General features: G+C 48.3%; 1 protein-coding gene across 3 annotated transcripts; it reads left to right on the forward strand.

The window, feature by feature from the left end:
• The first annotated feature begins 2,542 nt into the window (after positions 1 to 2,542).
• Positions 2,543 to 16,298, forward strand: LOC103740852 (protein C19orf12 homolog). 3 transcript variants are annotated; one of them, XM_029567672.1, is made up of 3 exons: positions 2,543 to 2,623; positions 9,935 to 10,104; positions 14,239 to 16,298. In XM_029567672.1, exons 2-3 carry the CDS (start codon positions 9,945 to 9,947, stop codon positions 14,502 to 14,504), a joined length of 426 nt encoding a protein of 141 aa, XP_029423532.1. In that variant the 5' UTR covers positions 2,543 to 2,623; positions 9,935 to 9,944; the 3' UTR covers positions 14,505 to 16,298. The 3 variants fall into 3 exon arrangements, with proteins under 3 accessions (XP_029423532.1, XP_008839770.1, XP_029423536.1); XM_008841548.3 differs by lacking the exon at positions 2,543 to 2,623 and adding an exon at positions 2,752 to 3,085; XM_029567676.1 differs by lacking the exons at positions 2,543 to 2,623; positions 9,935 to 10,104 and adding an exon at positions 2,752 to 3,085.
• The last annotated feature ends 562 nt before the right edge of the window (positions 16,299 to 16,860 follow it).

The following is a 16,860-nucleotide window of genomic DNA, read 5'->3' on the forward strand; positions in this document are numbered from 1 at the left end:
ATTACCATGTGCCATGTAGATAGAGCTTGGGCAAAGACCAAACGCTCTTAGATAAACCTTGCCTAGACATATATTATGTTCCTTGATATGGTTGTATGTATAATTTGTCAGTAGGTTGTTGGCTTAATATGGTTACCTCTGGTTTTCTAAAACTAGGCATTATTCATCTCTCACATCGTCTAACCCTTCCACCATGGTTTCCCCATTTAAGGTGCCCCCGTTTTTCCCATTTCTCCCTTAATAATACCCTTCTGTGGTCCCACCTCTCTTGAGCTCCTTCTTTCCCTTTATCCCCTAGGTTTCTTGTATAACCTCCCTTCCCCTCCCCTTAAACAAACCCCATTTTTATCTATTTCTCCTTTGTTAACACCTGTTAACAAGAAAGAATCTGAAAGAACAGTGGAATATACTCTTTTTAAAAATTAAAAAAAAATTTATCTATTTTTTTAAATTTTATGTGTATGCATGTATTGCCTGCATGTAAGTAAGTGCACCCCTGTTATGCAGTACACATAGAGGTCAGAAGAGGGTATTGGATCCTCTGGGACTGGAATTAAGGACAGTTGTTAGCCACCCTGTGGGTTTTAGGAAACAACCCAGATCCTCTGCAAGAGCAGTCAGTGTTTCTAACTGCTGAGCCATCTCTCCAGACTTGGAATGATTGATTTTAACTGTCAATATGATTGGACTAAGAAACATTTGCTGAGCTGGGCATGGTGGTACAGGCCAGTGTAGTAGACGATTTTAAGCCTCCAGGGTCTCCATTATTTCTGACAGAATTGGATCTGTTTCTGGTAGTTAAGAGACTCTACTTTTTAACAGAACCAGACTTTATTTCTTATCCAAAGTATGCTACAAAGCAAGCTAGACCTGGTAGCATGAAGTGGTAATCTTAGTCCTGGGGAGGCTGAGGCAGGAGGATCGGGAGTTCAAAACCAGTAAGCATTTTGAAAGCATTAAGTGTCTGTGGAGCTGATGCATAGTTACCACACAGGCCCTACTGTGTGCCTCTGTCACAGGAGGTCTCTCCTCAGCTGCCATGAGAACGTGTGCTCCCTGTGTGACATTTCTAGTCTTCAGTGTAATCACGTCATGACTTCATTTGTTCAGTACTGGTGTGAATGTCTCCCCGCCTACCTTCCATTCCCTTTGGGGTTTCTTTCGCCCTCCCAGCACCTCCCCCTGCTCTGGTACTTGGTACTTAGTTCTATGTCCCAGGAAGGAGACAGCAGACAGGTCCGGTTCTCTAAGGGGCCGCCAGAGGGCGCTGCCCACAGTGGGTGGAGGGAGCAGGTGCACCTCAGCCTGTGTAGGTTGAAAGGAGAAGCAAGCTGAGCTGTTCTTAGCCTCCTTTAACTTTGGTTCTTGGAAAGTCACCCAAACTGAAGCAAAAGCTCCTATTCGGAATCGGTGGGGAATTCTTTCATGCAGCCAGGAGAGTCTTGGTATTCAGGGCCTTTGAAGCTTTCTCCCAGGAGACAGAAAACGCATATAACATGGGTCTGGAGTGGGAAATACTTCTGTCCTCTGGGTGCCCACAGCACTCTGGACAGCCACAAACACCCAGGCTGGAATCGGACCTGCCACTCCTCCTAGCTGGGCGCCGCTGGCCAGGACAGCCCCTCTGGTCTAGTCTGACAATGCCAACCTGCCTACTCAGCAGGTTCGTGCTCAGAGTTAAGGTCCACGGTATTGGGGAAGCTTCCAGAATCCTCTTTCAGATTTGGGATGGTTCAACGCCATTCTTTGGAAGCCAGAGTGCAGGGTGGCCTGTGTAAATTCCAGAAAAGGGAAACTTATGAGAACCAAGTGACCTCTGCTAAGGGCCTGTTCTCATTCTCTTTCTGTTTCGATTTTTTCTTTCTCCTCTTCAACCCCAACCCCCACCCCAACTTCCTCTGTCCACACTGGAGATCAGTACCTAGGACTTTGTCTGATACTGTTTTGTTTGTTTGTTTGAGAAGGGGTCTCCCTGTAGCCCCAGCTGGCCTGGACCTTACTATGTAGACCTGGCTTCCATCTCACAGATCTTCCTGCCTCTGGCTCCCCGGAGTTGGGATTAAAGTGCAAAACCAGCCCAGCTCTGTTACTGTTTTTAAGAATGAGGTACAGGGAGGTCTGTGTTAGCCTGGAAGCCTTCTTCCCCCCTTCTCCCTCAGAGTCTGAACTCAGAAAGTGATGCTGCTACCTGAAGGTCTGGATCTTTACTTCCTCTTTGTGTATCCCAGAGCCCCGCTGTAATTTGGGGTGGTTCAAGGCCAGTCTTTGGTTCTCTGGGGCCAGGGGTGGGAGTAATTCTCCACCCACCTCTGTGGACTCTTCTGTCATTCTGACCCCTCACATCCTTTGGTCCCTACCAAGAGGTTCCCAGACTCAGGTAAGCCCAGCAAGTGGGGCTTGCGATCTCCAGGTCCTGGGAAGCAGGAGGGCAAGGCCAGCGCTGGAGTGTCCCAGGCAGGGCGGGGAGGGTTAATTCTGGTCAGTGCATAAATGAACTCACCTGGGTGCAGGCTCCTGCCATCTCTCCCTCTCCCAGTCCTGCGTAAAGCGGCCTGCAGGTGGCAGACCCAGCACAAAGGGTGCTCCTCCAGGTGAGAGGCCCTTCCAAGGGAGGCCCTTCCAGGTGAGAACCCTCAGAGGCTGGGCAAAGAAGAGCAGGGAGGCCTGGGGACACAGAGTCCCCTCCAGATACCGCATCCGGGGTGGAGCAGTGCGCGCCAGTGTCAATCAAAGTGGTCCCCGGGGCGCGGAGGGAGGAGGGAGTGCCCGGCTGCAGCTTCTGGGTCCTTCTCTAAACCTGGCCCAGCTTGGGGACCAGGACATGGTTTGTCCCTCAACATGGGACTCAAGTTGCCATGGAGCCTGAAGGTTGGAGGGCAGAGCCAGGGTGGCCGCAGCCTCTGTATCCCCGAGGCGCCTGCCTCCAGGCCTGGGAAGGTGCACCGGGGTGTCCGGGGGGCCCAGCCCGGACCTCAGGTGTTTGGCAAGCTGTGATGTAAAGAAAACAAGGCAGAAAGAAGCCGAAGCTACAGGAATAAGTAGCGGGTGTGTGGGGTCTGGAGCAGCTCTGCTTGCAGCACCACAGGTGAGCATTCACTGTGTGGTGGTTGGTACTGCCAGGTCTTACTTCTAGCTTAGAGATGGTCAGGAAGGGGTGTGGGGGGCCCAGGAGGCCAGATTAGCTGTGGTGGAGACAGGAAGGTGCGGTTGCCTTCCTGTAAAGAAACTGGCACTTTGAGAGCTGGAGAAGCCATTACTATGGCCCAGTGAGTAGAATTGTGCATGCCTGCGGCATCCTGCTGGGTTGCTGGGTGAGGGGTGTCCAATGAGGTCCAGCCCTGACTGCGAGCCCCACCCTGGACCCACCACCCAGGCCTTCTGATCTTTCGAGGGAAATCAGGAATCCAAGATGTGTGTGCAGTTTTATTATCGGTATTATTTTGAGATAGGGTCTTACTATGTGTAGCCCAGGCTGACCTTGAACTCACAATCCTCTTGCCACAGCCTCCCCAGTGTTGGGGGTTAAAAGGATGTGTCACTTGCTGGTGCTATACCTATATCTAAATCTATCTATATAGATTTTTTTTTGTCTTTTTGAGACAAGGTCTCCCTGTAGCCCCAGTTGGCCTGGAACTCACTCTGTAGACCAGGCTGGCCTTACTCACAGAGCTCCATTTGCCTCTGCCTCCTAGTGCTAGGATTAAAGACCTGCGCCAGCATACCCAGCTCTATATCTTATTTTTAAATATCCACAGTCAAGTCATTTAAAGACTACTTTGTGATGGGGAGTGGGTGAACAGGATGATGAACTTCATGGGAGGCCAGAGTGCAGGGTGGTGGCTGTAAAATCCAGAAAATAGAACACCCTAGTAGTGATGACTCATGACCACTGCCTGGGGCCTGTTCTCATTCTCTTTCAGTTTCCCTTCTTTTCTTTTCTTTTTTTCCTCTTCAACCCCCACCCCCAACTTCCTCTACACTGGAGATCAGTACTCAGGGCTTTGTCTGATACTGTTTGTGGTGGAACAGGGAGGTCTGTGTTAGCCCGGAAGCCGTCTTCCCCACTTGTCCCTCAGTCTGAACTCAGAAAGTGAGGTTGTTATCTGAAGGTTTGGTTCTTACTCCATTTTGTGTATCCTAGAGCCCCTGTGTAATCTTTACCCACAAAACTCCAGTGCTCCCAGTTGGTATCAGCCTGGAAGGTGGACTTCTGGGAACCAGGGCCCATTTTAAGAACAGCATTGTTGAATTAGTTGTGCTGCTGTGGGAAGGTCACACTCTCCTGCCTTCTGCGTCCTCCTCAGTCCCCATCATTCACAGACACAGGTGGACATGGACTAGGAGGCAGGGCAGGACAAGCTGCCCCCCTCAGTCTCTCAAGCCTGAAGAAACTAGGACTTGGAGCTCTTTAGTGCAGACTTGGGGGATGAGGTCACAAACCTTTCCTTCACAATAAGTCTGTTGATGCTCTAACTTCAGAAATGATTCCTGTGAGGAATTTAAACCAGTCTTTCTGCTGATCAAGGCAACCACAAAGCTGCATCTGCCTGTGTGGAACTGGTGAACCCCAGCTGCAGTGGGGCCCCTTTCCTTGCCCAGCTCCCCTGCTCCCTGACACCTGCTGGTCTTCATCCTGAAGAAGTCTGACTTGTGCCCTGACACTGGCCTGGCTGGGCTAAGGGGAGGTTGCAGATGGCATTTGCATGCTGGTACCTCATCTGCCTCATGGGTTTTAATTTAAGGGAATCAGAGCAGGTCAGGAGCTGCATCTGTTGAGTGGGAAGGTCAACAAGGAAAAGGGAATAATCTTCCTTATTCATGTACCATCTGGTCCCGCCCACATCTGGGGTTGCGTCTTCCAATGTCAGGGAAGTTCCTCCAGTGAGGCTCCCTGCTCAGGTGATTCTAACTTGTGGCTGTTAGGTTCCGTGACTCGATGGGTCCCCTCCAGATAACAAATACACGGGATTGGAGATGTAAAAAATCAAGCAGAGTCTTTACTTTCCAGCCGGCTGGGGTCGACCGGTTTCCCAAGACATGCAAGTCTGGTCAGAACGATCGACCCCCATTCAGTTTCAGATACAGATTATATAGGCCCACATAGTCATTACACAAAAAAGCATTCCTCAGCAGACACTTTGATCAAACATCTTCTAAAAGCTATAGTTTCGGTTAAACATCTTTTCCAGGAAGGCTAGATCTGGTGTAAGCCTGGTGCAACTTCCTTCTCTTTGTTCCTTATCGGTTATCTGGTATGTGCAAACAGGCCTACAGGACACATTGTAAATCAACTAAGTCTGGGGGTGGCAGGTTGACGTTAACACCGACCATCAGGCTCCTTTAGTCACAGTTTTACCTTCGGTAGTTTCAGCCACCTGCAGTCAGAGAACAGGTGAAAAATTCCAGAAATTAGCTGGGAGTTGTGGAGTATGCCTTTATCCCAGCACTCAGGAGGCAGAGGCAGGTGGATCTCTGTGAGTCCTACATAGTGAGTTCCAGGCCAATTGGGGCTACAGAGAGATCGTGTCTCAAAACAAACAAATAAAAAAGCAAATGAAAAACAACAAAATTCCAGAAATTATTCACGAGTCTAAACACTTTGTAGGTTTTTAATTGTGCGCCATTCTAAGTAGTGTGCATTAGTGACTTCTCTGTTGCTGTGATAAAACACCATGACCAAGGCAACTTGTAAAAGGAAGAGTTTATTCTGGCTTATGTTTCCAGAGGGATGAGAGTCCATCATGGAAGGGAGGCATGGCAGCAGAGGCAGCTGGAGCAGAAAGCTGAGCTTTCACATCTTCAAACAGGTATAGGAAGCAGAGAGAGAAACTGGAAGTGGGTCAAGGCAATGAACTCTCTCAGTCCACCCCCACTGACATGTGTCGTCCATACTTCTTGAACCTCCACAAACAGCACCACCAACTGACCTGTGTTCAAGTACTTGAGCCTATGGGGACACCTCATTCAAGCCACCACATAGTGTGATGAAATCACAGGCCATCCTGCTCCATCCTGCCTGGGATGTGAATCTTCCCTTTGAACAGAGTATCCACACTGTGTACACTACCCACTCCTTAGTTACTTAGTAGCCATCAGCTCTCATGTTGTGGCTGCTCAGTGCCTGTGCTCAGGTAACCCTTGTTTTACTTAATAATGTCTGCAAAGATCAAGAGTAGCAGTGTACAGGAGGGACCAGGGCATGACAGCTGGAGGGACAGGTTAGCCATGTTTTCAGACATCCTCTGGGGTCTCCAGATGTATTCCTTATGGACAAGGGGGGCTATTCTATGCATCTCTCTCCTACCTCTTTTTTGTTGTTGTTGCTTTGAGACAGGGTCTCACCATGTAACACTGACTGTCTGGAAACTCGATGTGTAGACCAGGCTGGCCTCAAAATCAAAGATCTGCCTACCTCTGCCTCCTGAGTGGTGGGATTAAAGGCTGCGCCATCACACCCGGCCCTCCTACCTGTTTCATATGCATTGCTTTGCTGTGCAAAAATTGTTTTGAGGGTGCAAATCCATTGCTCTATAGAAAAGCCTTCTATGTGCTGGTGCTCAGGCTAAACTTCAGGATTAGAGAGGAACCAGCCTTGAGCCACCAGATGTGGACGGTCCCTATATTCTTGAGACCTGGGCTACACCTGCCTTTTCCAGTGTAATTGACAGATAAAAAGCTTGGTCTACACCAAAACTAACCTAGAAAAGGGAGTAGCTACTTTCCAGTAGGGTTTTTAGCTTTTTGAAAGGGGGTCAGCCATCTAAAGTGTATCAAATAGAAAAAGAAGCCATACCTGGCAGTACAGACCAATACTTGGGGGGCTGAAAGTTCCAGGCTAGCCTGACCTATATAGCGAGCAGAGCAAGACCCTGTCTCAAAGAAAAGAAAGAAGAAAGGGCATTTCATGGTCCTGGAGCCCAGCATATTTCTTCTTCCTCCTGGGAGCGCCCAGAAGTTATGAAAATCGGCTTTTGTCATAATATGGTGGTTGCATGGATTTTTTATAAGGATTCCGAACTCCCAGAAGTAAGAGGACATTAAGAATTAAGAATTTTCAGGGCTGGAGAAATGGTTCAGAGGTTAAGAGCACTGGCTGCTCTTGGAGAGGACCCACGTTCAGTTCCTAGCATCCACATGGTGGCTAACAACCACCTGTAATTCCAGATCCAGGGGAATCCAATGCCCTCTTTTGACCTCCTCAGGCATTACATGACATGGGTGCACTTACATATGCATAGGCAATACACTCATACACATAAAATAATAAATAAAAAATTTTAATAAAATAGAAATAAGAGATTTCTGTTTCTGCATTATTCTTGGATGATAAAGAAGGAGGAAGAGGGTTAAAGACGAAGACATAGAAGAGAGTGAATGAGAAGAGAAGGGATAGGGAGGAGGAGGAGGCAGGAGGAGGTAGGGGAGGAGGACCATTCACATAACCCAAAGCTGTTGAGCAGCAGAAGCCCCCAATTTTGTCTTCAGGCTCCCTCAGCAACTGGAGCCCATGGTGAGAGACCAAATCTTGTGAGAAAAATCACCAGCTCTCCTGCTCTGATTTTTCTCCCATGCCATGTGAGGTGGCCCATCACCATGTGGGCTTCCTGACCTACCCATGCCTTTGTGGGTGACTGCACTACCCGTGACCACACCTCTACCTGTCATTTCACTGTCAGCGTGGCCAAGTGTCCTGACCCCACCAAATTGTAGTTAGTGACATTGTTCTCCTGGGCTGTCCCTGCACCGTTTCATATGCCAAGAGCCCCTGGAAATCTCTTGTTTTGAGACAGAATCTCACTCTGTAGGGCAGGCAAGCCTGGATCTCACTTTGTGGCCCAGGCTGTCTTCAAACTTACTCTCATCCTCCTTCATCTGTCTCCTAACTGCTGACGTTGCAGCTCTGAGCCATCATTCCTAGCGTCCCTGGAAATCTTTTATTTTGTTCTGTGGTTGTTTCACCTTACTAGTTCATACTGTTCCAAGCCTTAAAGGTGGCCACCATCACACCCACCATGGTTTTGCTTAAATTTTTTTTTTAACTTTTATTTTTATGTGTATGAGTTCTTTTTGTCTATATGTAGGTAAGTACACCTGTGTCATATAATGGCCATGGAGGCCAGAACAGGGCATTAGATCCCCCGGAATTGAAATTACAGAGGGTTGTCAACTGCTGTGTGGGTGCTGGGAACCAAATTTAAGTCCTCTGGGAAAGCAGCCAGTGCTCTTAACAACTGAGCCATCCCTCCATTCCCCATAACTAATTTGTTTGGTATCTAGTCCAGGCTGGCCTTGAGTTTATAATCCCCAGCCTTCCCAAAGGTGCAATTACGAGCCTGTTACCATACCTATCTGTTGTCTTTATGATGTTCTGTATGTAGAACTGTGTCATTTTCTAAGAGTAGTTGCTTAAAGAAGCCAGTGGTGTCTTTTGGTAACTGAACATTTATTTAGTGGCACCAGACAGAGTGCAGCGTCCCAGGCCCACCCCGGTCAACCACAATGCATCTCTCCCTTGTGCCATTATAAGGGCCCAGCTGGTAGGTGGTTTTCATCCTTTTTTTTTTTTTATTGCTGGAGTTTGAACCCAGGGCCTTGATCATAGGAGGGATCTGCTCTACCACTGAGCCACATTTCCAGCCCAGTTTTCCTCTCTCTTAACTTGAAGTATCTGGAACCAGAGAGGTGGCTCAGTGGTTAAGAGCACCAGCTGCTCTTGTAGAGTACTGGGGTTCAGTCCCCAGCACCCACATGGCAGCTAACAACCACCTGTAACTCCAGTTCCCAGGCATATGATGCCCTCTTCTGGCCTCCTTGTGCATTCATACACACGATACGCTTATATACATGCTGGCAAAGCACTCAAAGACATAAAAATAAACAAATTGAAGTATCTTCTGACGCTCTGCTCAGGTTACCCAGAAGGCAATGCCAGCATGGCCCCAACATCCTGTCCTTTCCCCTCCTCTGGCCTGGCCCCAATGCCCTGTCACACTCAAAAGGCCATGTGGCCAGTACTTTGCAGTCTCTGGCACGCTTTGTATGATGAGGATTATTGCATGAGCCAACTGAGAGGCTGCTGGAAGGAGGGAGGTCAGGCTTGCCTCTCTGGGAAACCAGTGGAACCTGTGGTGGGCTGTTCCTTCATTTGTGAGAAGTCAGAAGCTAGTCAGGGGCACAGAGGACCTTCTGTCCACATTGTTGTTTCCTGTGCTCATTAGCTGCTGCCTGGCTTCTCTGTGACAGACAACTACACAGGGCTTGTGCCATCCATCCTGCACACGGCCGAGTGACTGACCCCTTTCTAAAATACTAGGAAGAGGTACATTTGTGTAGAAATACTCATAAGCTGATTTAAGCTCTCTAAGCTGTGTGTGGCACTTCCCTGTCATCCCAGTACTTGGGAGCTGAGGCAAAAGACTTGTGTGGGCTCTGTAGCAAGACCTTACTTCAGAAAAGCAGAAACAGGGGCTGGAGAGATGACTCAGCAGTGAAGAGCACTAACTGCTCTTGCAGAGGACCAAGGTTAGGTTTCTAGAACCCACATGGTGGCTAACAGTCATTGGTAAGTCCAGTTCAAGGGGATCCAATGCCTCTTCTGAAATCTGTGACTATTGTATGACAGGGGTGCACTTACATTCAGGCAATACACTGATACACGTAAAAATTAATATTAAAAAATTTAAAGCAAAAAAGGCTGGGTATGGTAGCCCAGGCCTTTGATCCCAGCACTCTAGCACTCCAGAGGCAGGCAGGCAGGCAGATCTCTCTCAGATCCAGGCCAGCCTGGTCTACATAGCAGGTTCTGTGAAGGCTGGGGCTACAGGCAGACCCTGTCTCAAAAAAAAAAAAAAAAAAAGACAGAGCAAAAACAAACCCTTCCCTCCCAAATACCCAAGCAAATCCACAAACCAGATCTTTTTGAATGTCCTTTAAGGTCTACAGAGATGCCCATCATTGTGGATGACATCATACAGATGCTGTGCCTCATTTCCCAGGAGAGAAGAATGAAGGCAGCCAGGAAGCACTCTGGGAAGGGTGCCCTGGTTACAGTGGCAGTGGCCTTCGTTGGTGGTTTGGTTGCTGGCATACAAGGAGTAGTCGCTGGTGAGTGTGTGTCTCACAGATACAGCCAGCCGAGAGCATGTCATAAGAAGGTTTCTGGAGTCAGGCATGGTTGTGTACACCTTTAATCCCAGCACTTGGGAGGTAGGAGGTGGAGAGTGTGAGGACAGGCTGGGCTGTATATACTTCTTGGCCTTGACATCTGTATCTCTTCACATCTGGGAGACTCATTTCTCCCAGTGCCAGGAATCCCCTAGCCCGCTCTTCCCCTACTGCTGAGTCCTGGAATCTAAAGATATCAAGGTGTCTAGGTCCCTTGGAAGTCCCTGCCCTATGCCACCATCACCATACCACCTGAGAAGGAATGTAGGGTGGAAGCTTGTTTTGCTGAGCTCCATCCATGAACAGATGCTCAGAGTGTGGCTGTTTTACATGGGCTGGCTTGCTCCAGGAGAGGCCCCATCTGAAAACAAAGGATCCAAAAGCGAAAAAGAAAGAAAAGTAAAGCAAAGGTCCAAACAGCAGCCATGCCCAGGGGAGCGACTCTCCCCACAGTGCATATCCTACCTGCATTTTGCCACCTGTTTCTGCTGGCCAGTGTCTGTCACTGAATCAAAGAGTGGCTAATTTCCCCCACTCTTCTCTGAAGCCTCATTTATCCTGACAGCCTGTGTTCTAGGCCTCAGAAGACCTGCCTGGCTCAGGACCACGGCTCAAAGCGTAGGTTAACATGGAGCCCCAGCTGGCCGCCCTCCAGAGGAGTTGAGAAGAGGTCTGAGAAGGACCAAGGAAGGTTCCTGCATATCCACTTATGGAGATAGCCACCCATGGAGCTTGTACCACAGTTAACTGGTGTCCTCACCACAGCTGAGCACCTGCAGTATGAGGCTGGGTGTCTAATTACTGATGGCCATGTGTATGCTGACAACCGATGCTGGAGGCTCAGGGCTCCTAAGAATGCAGTCTGGCTAGAAGCCCTTCCTAGGTGACCACTACTTCACACACACTTTTTTGCCAAGGCTGGAAAGGCTTCCCACTATGTTCTTGCCATCATAGCAGGATTGACATTTGAGAACATTGCAATAAGGCGAAGCTACATTTCAGAGAAACCTCAGCACATGGGTGGCCCAGATCTTCCTCTACTGAGTTCCCCTTTCCAAATTTTGTGAATTCAGGAGTCCTGACCTGGCTGCTTGCTGCTCAGGGAGGGAGGAGATAAACCTATTTCCTGTCAGCAACACCCGAGTCTTCTCCCCATTCCTATTTGAGTGCCTCTGATGGGGACAAATGGGACAGTTTTATGGTACATTTGGGCCCCATTTCCATCTTGGGATCATTTATTTTATTCAGATTGAATAAAGCTGACAGGGAGCAGGGTTTGTAGGGAGATCCTGGGTGACTTGCTGCTTCCAGCCCCTGGTCACTGGGGGGTGCTTCATTTCCCCTGAGAAACACAGAGATTCCTTCTACTGCAAAGACCAAGTGGTGATTTTCGGGTAGATGTCCTGGCAGCTTTTTGCATTAAGTGCTGCACCGAATCAAATATTGATGTTCCCATAAAGGGTTAGTGCACGCGAGACCAGCGTTGACAGCCCAAGTGTTTCACCGGCGTCACAGGGAAACGTTCAGTCAAATTTGTAAATCATCAGGTTCTGCCCCCCAGACCCTTTTGTTTAGACAGTAAATGTGGCTGGCCCTGTCCTGGGATGCAGAGCAGGCATCTGCCCCAGGGACCACCTGCTTGGATTCAGAAAGCATGAGGTTTGCTTTCTGTTTTCTGAGTCTAGCCTACAAATGGGTTCTCCCTGGCCTAGGCTATGTTTATATTTATTTACTTTAATTAATTAAAAAATTTTATGTGTATGAGTGATTTGCTTACATATGTGTAAGTGCACCAAGTACATGCAGTTCCCACAGAGACTAGAAGAGGGCCTTGGATCCCCTGGTACTGAAATTACAGGTGGTTGTTTGCTGCCATGTATGTGCTGCAAACTGAGCCTGGGTCCTCTGCAAGAACAACCAGTTATCTTAACAGCTGAGCCCTCTCCCCAGCCCCATATAATAATTTATTCTTTTTTTTTTTTTTTTTGGTCTTTTTGAGACAGGGTCTCCCTGTAGCCCCACCTGTCCTGGAACTCACTATGTAGACCAGGCTGGCCTTGAACTCTCAGAGATCCACTTGCCTCTGCCTCCCAAGTGCTGGGATTAAAGGCGTGCGCCACCACACCTGGAAATTTATTCATTTTTGAGAGAATGTTTTTCTATGTAGCCCAGCCTGACCTCAAACCTAACTCCCCAGAGCTAGGATTACAGGTTTGCAGCACCATGCCCAGCTAAGGCTGTATTTTCTAAAACACATTTTTGCTCCTCCCTCCCTCCTTCTCCTGTCTCTGTTTCCCAGAATGGACTTCAGACTTAAGATCCTTGTGCCTCAGTCACCAGAGTGCTAGAATTGCAGCTCTGTACCAGTTATTTGCCCAGTGTTAGAATAAACTTCATTTTGGAATAATGTTGGATTTATGTAGACGTTACCAAGGTTGTACAGAGAATTCCCACATGAGCCTCACCCAGTTTCAGTTCAGTGTGACTGTGTCCCGTGATGTGTTTCTGGGAACTAAGAAGCCAGTGCTGATCCGGTCCTGCTGACCAGCTCAGCTCCCAATTCCGGTTTGATCGGACTTTGCCCAGGTGCCTCACTTTGCTCCAAGTCACCACTTTGGTTCTAAGGTCACCGTTTTCCTTAATCTCTTCCCACCTCTGAGAGTTCCTTAGGCCTGGCCCCTTGTCTATCATGACCTCGATATTTTGAGCAAGACTGATGGGTGTTCTGAGGCGTGTCTGATGTGAGTCCTGGGAGGGATTCCCTGGAGAGAAAGTGTGTTCTGCGTTAGTCTTCGGGCATATGACATCTGTATTACTCACTTTTCTGTTGCTGTGATAGAACAGCCACCGTTGAGCTTACAGTTCCAGGGGAATTACAGTCCGTCATGGCAGGGAGGCATGGTGGCTGGAGGTGGCTGGAGCAGGAACAGCAGAAGCTAAGCTCCTACATCTTCTTTGTGGGATGCTTTAAAGATCCGAATCTGGTGTTCTGAATGGCCACAGTTGGCTGGCATGTGGTAGGAGCTGCTCCTTCAGGCAGAGACCCAGCTCTCCAGGACACCACAGATCTCTCTGCCCACTTTGCCCCTTTGGTCACCTACCTGGCTCTCAAAGGTACTTAGGTTGATACCTTTGCCCTAAGGTGCATTCCCTGACCTGGTACCAAACCATACATGGCCTGATGAGGTGTTCCTTTCCAGCCTACAAGGTCTTCAGTTTTCACAGCAGTATACCCAAACTGGCGATAAACGTCATTTAAACACAGTGTGTCTAGCTCAGTGGAGAGAGCTTCTCTAGCACGCCTGAAACCCTGTGCTCAGTACCTACCACTGCCCCCCAAAAGCATAAATCTAAAAATAATGTGCAGAGCTGGATGTAGTGGCACATGCCTGATTCTGGTACCTGGGAGGTTTAGATAGGATGATCAAGAGATCTTGGCTAGCCTGGGCTACATGCCAAGACTCTTTATCCAAAACAGAAGAAAAAGGGAAAGAAGGTAGCAAGAGGGAGACAAAGCTTGTGTCCTTGTTGGGAGGCAGAAAGAGAAAAAGTTATTTGGGATAGATTCATTTCTGATGTCCTACAACTCACAGCAGGTAGAATCAAAACACTCTTCAAAAGAAAAACACTTTTGCTTGCCTTTTCCCATATGAGTGTCCTGGAAATTTTGTAAGTTTGAGGGCAAGTTTCACATCAGTCACTGTATAGAAGCAGCCGGCCTCCCAGTCTCCGTGTGGAGATGGTTTTCCGGGAAAATGTATTTCCCGCTCAGCCTCTCCTCTATGGAGATTTTTCTGGGAGTCCTGGGAGTGGGGTGTTTGTCGGTTGTGACTTGGATCTTAATTGGCACAGGTCTGAGGAGGGGTGTGCTTGGATGTCAGTTATCTGGACCAAATGGACTAAAGACTACCCAGACCGTTGCCCTTTAGGCCGCCTAGCAATAGTGGAGCTTGCTGTGACTGGCTCCCAAATACGCCCATTCATCATGACAGTGACTGCACTCTCGACCTAAAGCCAAGGTATCGGTCGAGGAAGAGGTCGACTTAATTGACTTCTTTCTTTCTTGCTTTCCAGGGTGGATCATCGGGGACCTGCTAGGTACCTGGATGCGGCATAGCCAGTTTAAGCCAGTTCCTCAGATCCTAATGGAGCTGCCCCCTGCCGAAAAACAGAAGCTCTTTAACCAGGCAACTGCCATCACTGGGAATCTGGACTGGGCAGGCACCATGCAGCTGACCGCACTGGTCCTGTTCAATGATGCTCTGCAGCAGAAACTCCTGGACATGTTAGTGACCTACATCACCAGTGAGCTGCAGGCTGAGATCCGCTATGATGACTAGGCTGCTCCATCTAATCACCGTTAGGTGATTCTGTGACTCTCAGGTTACTGGTGAATAGGGGATGCCTGGCAGATTCAGTTGAAAAACTTGCATATTACCAGCACTGACTTTAAGTAGGAGTGGGGCATCCTGCTGGCACATCCTACTGGATAGACTCAAATCATGCTGTGTGGTGGCCCAGCAGTCATTTGAAGCAAGTGTCTTGGGTTGTGTGTGCTGCTGTGTACTGGCAGCCCTTTACTGGGTGCTGACAGAGGCTCAGGCCACAGCAGCTTTGCAAGTTCCCCCATCGTGGGAACTAGAGGAAGTCCCCGTGTTATAATGATGGCAGAGCACACTGGATGCCCTCCCCGATCCCCAACAATGGTGCCTCCATTAGGTACCTGTTGCAGGACTGGCCCCTTTAGGCCCTGGGGTCTTGGGGTTCAGAGCCAGCTCTATGAGAGTGCCCCTTCCCTCTCAGGGTCTTTCCCAATCATCTCATGGAGGCAGTGGTTGGTCGTGAGTGAAGCAACAGATGACAGACAGGATCCCCTCTTCTTCTTTGGTTAAGTTTCTAGGGTCTTCGTCCCCCATGTGGAAAATCATGACAGTTCTTTAGTTTTCACTTTTACTGTCAGCTCTGGTCTCTTTCTGTTCTCTACACATAGGTAGCCTAACTTCATCTCACTTCTGACTGGAGACTTCTCCATATGCCCTATGTTGTAGTCACCTAATGAGGACCAATAATTCTCAAGAAAACCAGATTCTCTTTCAAGCTCCTGAGACCACCTGACAGGCATGCATCTTTTGTCTTACTAAGTATGTGGCTGCAGAGCAGCTAGAATGAGACTTTCACCATGGGGACTTGTGCATACTAGTCCATGTCTTTCCCCAGGTCTATCTCTATAGTGGAGAAGAGGGGCGAGAACACTTCATCTCTCAAGGGCCTAGAGAAGTCCCACCGCCATCCTTGTCCCGCTGCTTGTGGGAAAATTTTAGGCTTCTAAGCTCTCAGATAGACAGAGACACTGGATGTCTACAGGACTCCATTGGCAAAGGGCTGGACCTACTGTTCCTAAAGGAGGCTTATGCTTGGCCATGGGTGAGAGTTGCTGTTTTTACATCAATAATTCAGGTGTCATTAGGGAAACCCTTGTCCTGGTTAAACAAAACTTAAAAAGAGTGAGAAAGGGAAAGACAGGCATCCTCCAATTGGTACCAGTCATTATTCTCCTGGTCCCCATGGCTCACCAACCTGATAACTGGCCACTGGGCCTCTGGGGATACTCCTCCTAGCCTTTACGGTGGGCCAATGCCTCTTAAATTATCTAACCAGATCTATAAGGAGGTGCTTAAATGCTGTCAAAATTTTGGCCCTAAGAACACAATACCAGCCGATAAATCAGTGCAAGTTAACCATTTGACTCATTCCCCAGAGTCGCTGGCGAATGTGATAGCCTGAGTTCCTCCATTTTGTATAAAGTTGCCATTTTTAATGAACTCCCTGACAGGCAGTTCCAGGAAAGATTAACCATAGAAAAACCCCAAACCAGAAATGTCTCAGTTAATGTTTTACAGCTTTTGTAACCACTTGCCTAAGGCTAATTTGACTTCTGTAAATCGCTTGCTTGCCTACCCACAGGAACAAACACATTGTTCTTGTACAATCTTTTACAATCACCTGGTCCATCAGGATGCGGTTTTTGCCTTTAAATGATTTACTTTCCTCTGAGTCTGGTCTGTACCCTTTAACTCCTGACCCAGAGAGTGCAGTCCCTGGAAAGCTAAATAAAATTCAGCTAGTTCAGAACATCTGGAGTCTGAGTGGTCCTTCCTAGTGGTCTCTGCATCGTAACAATGATCCTCCTGCTGTAGTCTCTTGGGCATAGAGATTATAGGCATGCATTGCCACATTAAGTTCAATAAATAGATTTTTTTAATGTTATTTTTGTTTTGTTTTTTGAGAGCAGGTCTCATGTAGTCCAGGTTGGCCTCCAACTTCCTATGTAGCCAGAGATGACCTTGAACCTCTGCTCCTCCTGTCTGTACCTCCCAAGGACTGGGATCACAGAGGTGTACTGCTATGCCAGGCTTCAGGAAATATTTTTTACATCACTGTTTTAGAAACACTTCCTCTAGACCTTCTCCAGGAAGTAAACATCCTCCTTCTCTGTGTAGCAAAGGAGACCGAAAGTCAAGTTTCCAGGCTCTTAAGCTGCTGGGCTGGGAAGTGAAGAAGCCAGGATCTGGACGCTGTCTCTGGAACCTGAGCCCTCACTAGATACTGTGCAGGTGTTTCCCAGTTTTCAGGAAAATGGAGCGTTTTTTTGTTTTGTTTTGTTTTGTTTTTAAAGTTGTCTCCCTATGGACCCCC

The sequence above is a fragment of the Nannospalax galili genome, unplaced genomic scaffold (assembly GCF_000622305.1).
Source record: "Nannospalax galili isolate Female #2095 unplaced genomic scaffold, S.galili_v1.0 scaffold1231, whole genome shotgun sequence".
Classification (NCBI taxonomy): Eukaryota; Metazoa; Chordata; class Mammalia; order Rodentia; family Spalacidae; genus Nannospalax; species Nannospalax galili.